Source organism: Nicotiana sylvestris, chromosome 11 (genome assembly GCF_000393655.2).
Source record: "Nicotiana sylvestris chromosome 11, ASM39365v2, whole genome shotgun sequence".
NCBI classification, from domain to species: domain Eukaryota; kingdom Viridiplantae; phylum Streptophyta; class Magnoliopsida; order Solanales; family Solanaceae; genus Nicotiana; species Nicotiana sylvestris.
Window position 1 is genome coordinate 116,898,680 of NC_091067.1, and position 8,976 is coordinate 116,907,655.

The window sequence follows — 8,976 nt, forward strand, 5'->3', positions numbered from 1 at the left end:
TCCGGTGGGGTGTAGATACCACGACCCTCTGTTAGTCGTGTGCAATGTTGTCGTGCTTTCCGAGGTCTCGAAGCTCGTTTCAGTTCGGGAAAGTGTTGTCTTATCAGGCCCGGTGACGAGCTCTCCGTTCGGACCTCGTTTTTCAGCTTCAATTTCGATCCCATATAATTATGTCCTTGCCTCGTTTGACCCACCGGAAAGTCGAGATACTCATAAGCCCGAGTTTTACCTGTATACATAAAACAAAAAGAAAAAGAAGTAGCAACATGAGATTTAGCGTGAAGTTTGTCAAAACTGACTAAATTTTAAATAGTTTCTGAGACGAAAAAAAAAAAGGCATGCTACAAGTGGCTACTTGGTGTCAACCTTCATCAGCTCCAAAGTCCAAAACCTTAATGCATTTGAAGCTACCCGTTTAAACGCGCCAGAGAACAAAACCTACACAACCGCCGGTTGCCGCCCATACCAGCCACCTCTTTCGTTCACATTCGCCCATTTTCTGTTATATGTGAAACCTGTTCATAAATTTGACCAGCAGATGCGGAGGTAAAATTTGAAAAGTGAAACACTGGCGGCAACTTTACTAAACTCACCAAAAGGTAAGTTATTTTCGTTGCCTTTAAATTTATTCATCAATTTCTAATGTTATATGATCTATATTTCTTTTGTATTTTTCGACGGAACAAAAAAAGTTAATGTTGATGATAACGAAAATGGGGTTCTGGTAAGTGTTTATTTGTTGCAAATTAAGTGTTGAGCTAATAGCTAGCAAAGGGAGTGGGTAGTTGAAACCACAGGAGCCTATGTGTTAGCTGGAAAAGAAACTCAAACTGAATCATCTCAATTTTCCTGTTATCTCCACACACCACCTCAACAACAACAACAACAACAACAACCCATTAAAATGCCATTGTGGGGTATGGGGAGGGTAGTGTGTATGCAAACCTTACCTCTACCCCGAAGGAGTAGATAGACTGTTTCTGAAAGACCCTCGGCTCAAGAAAACAAAAAGACAAAAGGAGACAATATTAGTAGTACCACAGAAATCATAGAAAAAATATGGACAACATGAAATCCAGAAGAAAGATGCAAAGCTAAATCGATAGCTAGTAAATAGGACCTGCACTGAAAAGCGAAATAGTAAATATCTCCACACACCACCTGTTTGATGGAATTCCCAACGGGTTTCTCTGAACAAGATAACTTTTTGAGTCAAGGAAGTGGTTTGAATTTTTTTTGTGGTTATTCATTGTACTGGAATTCTCATTGAGGGGGCTATCCTTTCTTGTATATTGAGGTTTGTGCACTCCTGTCTGATCTAGTTTTTGTAAACAAGTGCTTACCCTTTGTACAATATCTGGTTATTTTGGTAATGTTAGTGTTGGGACTTCACTTCTAGACATGTACATGAAAATAGTCAATGGCAGAGATGGGCAGAGAGTGTTTGATGAGACGGAGCACGAGAAAGTTGCGACTTTGGACTTTGTTGCTTTCAGATTATTCGGGCAATGAGCTGGTTGATTGAGCTTTACATGTTTTCCATATGATGTTAGTTGGAAGAGTTAAGCCTAACACGTTTACTTTCGCTACAGTTCTTGGAGTCTGGCTGATAAACGTGCATTTGAATTATGGAATTCAAGTGCATACTGTGGTCATCAGATGTGCTTTTGAGGTGTATAACATCCCTGGGAATTTATTGATCAGATTGTATTTGAAGTCCGGGATGGTCAAAGAGGCCACAATTGTATTGGAAGTATGGCAATAGGAACGAAAATGGCCTGGTAATAGCTGGTCTTGTGTCTAATGGACTTTATGCTGAAGTACTTAAGTTGTTCCACATGATGAGACTTGCAGCTTTAAGGTCACGTTACAAAGATTGGGTAATATTTAGACCATAATATTAGAATGTCACTCATGGTTCCTTATACTAAGAGGGGGGAAATTGATGATGCCTTTATGTTGTTCTTTACTATGTATAGATTTTTTATGGGTCTCTACTATGCAAAGATTTAGGAATGTTGTTTTTTAGATGGACAAAGTTACTCGAGACAAAAAGTACTAGGTAATTTCTTTCTATCTGCCTAAACTTTGATGGACAAAGTTACTAGATACCTGTGGTAGTAGAAGGTAGCAAGTGTAGTCGAGGTGCACAAAAGCTTACTCGGACACCACAATTATCAAAATATGCAGAATAAATTCTGGGCTTAAGCGAGCAACAATGTATTTTGCCAAATAAAAAAGGGATGGGCTTAAGCGAGCAACAATGATCAAATGGTTTCACTTATTCAACTATTTTTGCAGCTCATCCCTCTATTCGTTGTTCCAAGTACATGAAGTAAGTCATAAAAACCAAGTAACAGGGCTCACCTACAGTAGGAAATGTTCTATTAGATGCGTATATGAAAACAAGAAGCACCGGTGAGGCTGAAAAGGTTTTGTTGAGATTGATGAGGACATTATTTCATGGTCTGCCATGTTATCCTGGTTATGTGCAAAGAGGACACCCTCAAGGTGCTGTAAGAATTTTCTGAAAATTAGCCAAAAGTGGGTTCAGGCCAAATCAGTTTACCTTCCATGGCATCAGTGGAGCAAGGAAATCAATATCATGCAAACTCAATAAATCAGGTTGAGTAATGCCTTATGCTGGAGTAGTACCCTGGTGACTATCTACGCTAAAATAGGGAACATAGAAAGTGCAAATGAAGTTCTCATGAGACAACAAGAAAGAGACTTAGTGTCATGGAACTCAATGCTACCAGGATATGCGCAATGTAGTTATGGCAGAAAATCACTAATGATATTTGAGGAAATGCAGAAAGAAATGGACAATACAACATTCATCGGAGTTATTTTGCCTTTATCCATGCAGAACCACAATGAAGGTCAATATATTTTGACATGGTGGTTAATGACCTTTATATTTCACCAACAATGGAGATCTACTCTTTCATGGTAGACTTGTATAGGCGAGCTGGTTTGCTGGATTTAGCGGCGGCTCTCATCAATGGAATGCCGTTTCCTGCTGGTGCAATTATATGGCATATTCTCCTGGCAGCAAGCAGAGTTCATAGCAATGTAGAGCTCGGGAAACTTGCAGCAGAGAATCTCATTTCCCTTCAGCCTCATGACTCAACAACATACGTCCTAGTAACTGGAAATTGGAAAGAGAGAGCAAAAGTACGAAGACTAATGGATGTGGAACAGTTAAAAAAGAAATTGGATGTAGCTGGATTAAGATTTAAGAACTAGACAGAATCATTCATCGAGCCTGATGTTTCACATATATGCATGAAACTTGAAGAATTAAGCGTTCGATTGAAGGAAACAGGATATCAACCGGCAAATTATGTTCTTCATGATGTGGAAGAACTCTGGATATAAGCCACTTCCACCATTTGTATTGTTTGTTCTCCTTGTTAGTCACACTTTGACCTTACGAGATATGTTTGTAGTTTGAACTTAGGAAACCTGGAACTTTCAACTGTATTGCAACTTGTAAGGTTGAAAGATTCATCGTTTTTATTTTGCATCCGAGGGTTTTGCCTAGCGGTCAATTAAGTGGGTGAGAACTATGAGGTCTCATGTTCAAATCCCAGCGGAGGCAAAAAACGCATGGTGATTTCTTCCCATCTATTCAAGCCTTGGTGGACAGAGTTAACTGGTACTTGTTGTTGATGGGAGGTAGGGGAAATTAGCTGAGGTGCGCGCAAGCTGGTCCGGACACCACGGTTATCAAGAAAAAAGATTCATCATTTTTTTGATAAGTTATGACTTATGAGTTAAAAAAAGATTCGTAACTTTTTCTTTTTGAACTGGTACAGTAGTGAAAGATTCATAACTTTCTTTTGTTCAGCTGATGATGCTATTTATCTAAATATCATGAATGTTGCAACTTCAGTGAGCTCTAATCTTAGCTCTTGGGAGGAGAAATTTTTGATGAGGGGCTCATTTTTTTTTCCCATTAAAATAATTACGTATCTTTTTTCAGAGCTGATATGAGTGATCCAGCAAGTGAATCAAATGACACGCATTCAAGCTCTCAAGAATCTCAAAAGCCCCAGATTGAGCCTATTCGGATGCCTACCGTGGAGGAAATAAGGGGCCAAGACATTTGGAACAACTGTGCTGTTCGCAGTGTTGTTAGCGGAGTCATGGGTATGTTTTTATACAAGGCATGGTGGATTTGTCTCCTAGTTGAATTATTTTTTGTCTCTTATTGTTGAGTGTTTTTTCTTAATGGATGGAATGTCCAGAATGTCATTCTGGCAATACCTTAATATAATGGATCACAATAGTTCTCCTCGAAAACGATGGATGACTATAATTCTATGTTTGATGTCATAACTATGTTACAAGACTCAAGAGGTAATCCAAGAGACATTTTAAACTTCATCCTGTTGCTATGGTTGTCTAGCTCATAGTCTCTTCTACTCCTTTAGTTGGAAGAGAGAATGAGAGAGCCTGATTCCAGCTAGCTTACAGCTTCTGTCAACTGATATTGTTTTCGAATAGAGTGTGTTTTTAGATCTTCTATTTGTATCCAATTAGATACTCCCTCCGTTTCAATTTATGTGAACTTATTTCCTTTTTGGTCCGTGCCAAAAAGAATGACCCCTTTCCTTATTTGGAAACAATTTACCTTTATGTAATGATTTATAGCCACACAAAATATATGTGCCTTATTTTACACCACAAGTTCAAAAGTCTTCTCTATTTTCTTAAACTCCGTGCCCAGTCAAATGGGTTCACATAAATTGAAACGGAGGGAGTAATATTTTTCTGGTAATTTTCTTAAAATAATATCTTTGTGGATGTTTATGGGCTTTGCTGTGGATTACTTCTTCGGTTCATTTATTGACACATTGTTTTTGTTTTGTAGGAGGGGGGCTCGGTTTGTTCATGGGTCTGTTTCTGGGGGCACTAGATAACCCAATAATGCAAGAGGAAATGACAACGAGGCAACAACTTGTATACCAAGCAAAGCAGATGGGTAGGAGGAGTTGGAGTTCCTGCAAGACTTTTGCTGTTATGGGTTTGGTTTTCTCTGCTGCTGAATGTGTCGTTGAGAAGGTACTTTTGATCCTTAGAGAGGATAACCATATGATGTTCTCCAGCTCTCATTTTACAAAATCCTTTTACTTTTTCAAACCAAGGAAGAGAATTGGAAGTCAGTTTCACAAATAGAGTTGGATACTTTTCAAATATTCTAAAACTCAAATTTGACTTTTCTCTTGTATTATGTTCATAGGCACGGGCAAAGCATGACATGACAAATACAGCAGTTGCAGGGTGTGTAACAGGAGGCACATTATCAGCTAGAGGTAAGATTTGTTACTTTGACCTTGCAAAACATATACAGAAAGGATCTTCAGTAAATATATTTTTATATCTTGCATCTATACTCGATTCATATATGTTTGGTCTAGATAAAGTGATATGGATAGTGAGATTCATTTAGAGACAACCAGGGGAGTAGTATCATAGCAAAAAGAAAGTAAAAGAAGGGATTTCTGGGGCATTGTCATCAGAATGTAACTCATACCATGCAAAAAAGGAAGGCGAAATCAAATGTTTAACGGAATCTTTTCCACAAAGAGGTTTCAGCTACTTAAAGTTAGAGAGCGTCCAAAAATTCAAGATTTTTAAATGATTGGACTGCATTACTTTATCATAAGTTGCATTTAGAAGGCAGATGTGCAAGGTGAGGTGTTCTACTGATCACGTGGCAGGCGTAAGACCCACGAATTTTTAACTCAAAATATTTGTAAAATAAGAATATTATGCGAGGGCTCCACACAAAGTGGCATGTTTTACTTGGATAATTTCATATGCGGCATGGCTTACGATGGACAACTTACAGAAAAGGGGACTCCAGAGCTGCAGCATATGTTTTTTGTGCGAAAAAGAAAATGAAGGATATAGTCGTATGTTCCTACATTGTCCTATGGTGATTCAACTATGGCACGTGTTTTTGGATATCTTTGGATTTAAGTTGGTCTATGCCTAAAACACTGAAGGAACTGCTTATCTGCTGGAACATCAAGGGCATTGATAAAAAACTAAGGAAAACATGGCTAACCATACCAGCTCGCATATGGCGGACTGTTTGGAAAGAAAGGACTTAAAGATGTTTTGAGAATAGGAAAGAGCTCATTAGCAAGATCAAGTTAACTGTATTTTCCTTTCATTTTGGTGCATATAGGTTCAAGTACCTTGGGTCGGTTATCCAGGGGAACGGGGAGAAAGGCGAGGATGTCACACGCCGTATTGGGGTGGGGTGGATAAAATGGAGATTAGCTTCTGGAGTACTGTGTGACAAGAAAGTGCCTCTGTTACTCAAAGGTAAGTTTTATAAAGAGGTGGTTAGACCGGCCATGTTGTATGGGGAGTATTGGCCACTTAAGCACTCACATATCCACAAAATCAAAGTAGCAGAAATGAGGATGTTGAGGTGGATGTGCGAGCACACTAGGATGAATAAGATTAGAAATGAAGATATTCGGGAGAAGGTGGGCGTGGCTCCTATGGATGACAAGATGTGGGAAGCGAGCCACAGATGGTTCGGACACGTACGGAGGAGAAGCCCGGATGCCCCAGTTAGGAGGTGTGAGCGGATGGTCTTGGCGGGTACGAGAAGACTGAAGAGGTAGAGGGCGGCTTAAGATGTATTGGGGAGACTGGAGAGGTGATGTGATAGGACATGACGTGGCTTAAGATTTCCGAGGACATGACCCTTGATAGGAAGGTGTGGAGGTCAAACATTAGGGTAGTAGTTTAGGAAGTAGTTGAGCACTTTTTTTCTACTTTGTACAGGTGTGAGGCTAGTTTGATAGGGTTTTGTCTTAGACTGATAGTGGTTAATGTGGTGTTCGCACTATTCTCCCGTTTTTCATTGTGTCAGGCCTTACCTTTTGGTTGTTGTTAGTGCTTTTCATCTGGTTCTTACGTTGCTGTCATTATTTCAATTATTTTCTATTGATAGTACTAATATATTGTCTCTCTTTTCTCTACTGGAAACAACCTCTCTGCTAGTTCAGGGAATAGGCTGCAGTATACTGAGCCAGATGGGGGAAATATTGTTGGCAATTTTGTCCGATTCCTTATGGAATCATCTCTCTCTCTGTGTATGTGTGTTGTGGTTTTTCACTTTTGATGATAGTACTGTAGAATTAAGTATGTTTTGGGCTGCTTATATTACGGCTTATATGTGGCTGATGAAGCAAGTAATTGGACTGTTTGCAATTTGACTTATAATTTCTATCAAGCATCTCTTTTTATTTGAACTACAATCCCATTTTGTTTCAGGTGGACCGAAAGCTGCGTGTGCAGGTTGTGCTGGTTTTGCTACATTTTCAGTTTTGATAGAGAAGTTCTTGGATAGATATCACTAATCCAAGTAAGTAGACAATATGGATCATTTCTCAGCCTGTGACAATAGAAGTTACACCAACCTACATATATTTATAATCACATTATTTTTGCCCCCAAAATCACAAGCTTAATTATGCCCCTTACATGAGGGATGAGCAATGTTGTAAACATGCCACTAACTTTATACGTCATATTTACCCTCTGTGCACTCCTTGAATTCTTGCTGGTCCCAGAACTGGGAAAATGTAGCATTTATTTAGACACATTTTGAGACATTTTTGTTTAATAAGGTAGTTAGGTTTATGTCCCGTTTGTACTGTATGTATACTTTCTTTTACTCTCCACTGAAAAATGCTAGCTTCTTAGCTAGTCAATTTAGCCATTAGAAGATGGGAAAACAATATAATGGTTGGGATTATTAGGTATGGCTAATGTTTGGAATTTCTATTGGTCGTTAGTTCAGTTTTGACGAGCGCCAAAGGTAAGACAGACTTATTTCTTATACTCTGAGCAAGCACAAGGAGCTAGTGTGCCAACTGGTTGTATTCCTATGTATGTTCAACTCTGCAGTCCCTGTAGTTCCTATAAGTTAAAAGCTTTTAAACGAGAATACTAGATTGATATGAACTGCCTGTGGTACTTTTATTTTCTAGTAATACCAACTGTTCTTGAGCATACATGGTGTATAGCTCAAGGTATACGACATACCAAGGGTGTAGCGGGTACCTTCTGAAATTAGTTGAGGTGTGCGCAAAGTTGGCCTAGACACCACATTATAAACCAAAAAAAAAAATTAAAAAAATGAGTGCCCCATTTATCAATGCGTTAGTACTTAAAACTTAAGCCATCGTAGTTGCCTCGGGGCATTTAGAGATTGCCACTAAATTAAGTCAAAACATAGCCGTCTAAGGCATTAGTTAAGACAGATCCTATCTTATTGATATCCACTTCTATCACATCGACTTCTCAATTTTAATGTAAGAAATTCATTAAAGAAAGCTGATATGAAGAAAATATCGTAAGTATATGATGTGGTCATCCTAGCCTCTGTCGAAGCAAATTTTGTCAGGCTTCAATGATCATTTGAATAATATATGTGCATGAATAATAGTTACCCAACCGTTTTCTGAACATCAATTGAGAGATCTGTAGTTCTGTACCCATTACGCGGCGTTATTCCTTTTATTTTTCTTTTCTAGCTATATGGACAAACCATGTTTTCATTGAGTGCCTCCAAGCTATATATGTAGATCTAATCACCAATGATATTCTTCAACTATCTTTTTCACCATTCTTTCTTTTACAATTTTTGACGTTATATACAAATTAACTCTTGAAGTTTATGAAAGTTGTAGATTTTGTAGTTGCAATTTTTATTTGTTAAGATGGATTAGTTTGAAATGTATTGCTTGTATATATCCTATGCTTCAATGTCTCGGATGAACATCTTAATTTCTCCAACATAAAAGGTGCAAGGGGAAGAGTCAAGGCGAATTTTCTCAAACACAGAAACTAGTGGTTGAGAAAATGTGAGGAGAATTTTAAACTTGAGATGTTAGATAGTGAAAAATCAATGAATGCAGACAAGAGAGGATTGCTCAATTG

General features: G+C 38.4%; 1 protein-coding gene across 1 annotated transcript; it reads left to right on the forward strand.

Annotated features, from left to right (window-relative positions):
- The first annotated feature begins 373 nt into the window (after window positions 1–373).
- On the forward strand, window positions 374–7,679 carry LOC104240201 (mitochondrial import inner membrane translocase subunit TIM22-4-like). The gene is made up of 5 exons (XM_009794988.2): window positions 374–599; window positions 3,989–4,155; window positions 4,880–5,070; window positions 5,249–5,321; window positions 7,306–7,679. The coding sequence occupies exons 2-5, from the start codon at window positions 3,996–3,998 to the stop codon at window positions 7,389–7,391; spliced, it is 510 nt and encodes a 169-aa protein (XP_009793290.1). The 5' UTR covers window positions 374–599; window positions 3,989–3,995; the 3' UTR covers window positions 7,392–7,679.
- Window positions 7,680–8,976: the final 1,297 nt, after the last annotated feature.

What these genes read in the sequence shown, in the direction of transcription:
- LOC104240201 (XM_009794988.2), top strand. Translation starts at nt 3,996, where the DNA reads ATGAGTGATCCAGCAAGTGAATCAAATGACACGCATTCAAGCTCTCAA. An exon ending in CTGAATGTGTCGTTGAGAAG is followed by an intron (nt 5,071 to 5,248) that starts GTACTTTTGATC and finishes TTATGTTCATAG; the next exon opens with GCACGGGCAAAGCATGACAT. An exon ending in AGGCACATTATCAGCTAGAG is followed by an intron (nt 5,322 to 7,305) that starts GTAAGATTTGTT and finishes ATTTTGTTTCAG; the next exon opens with GTGGACCGAAAGCTGCGTGT.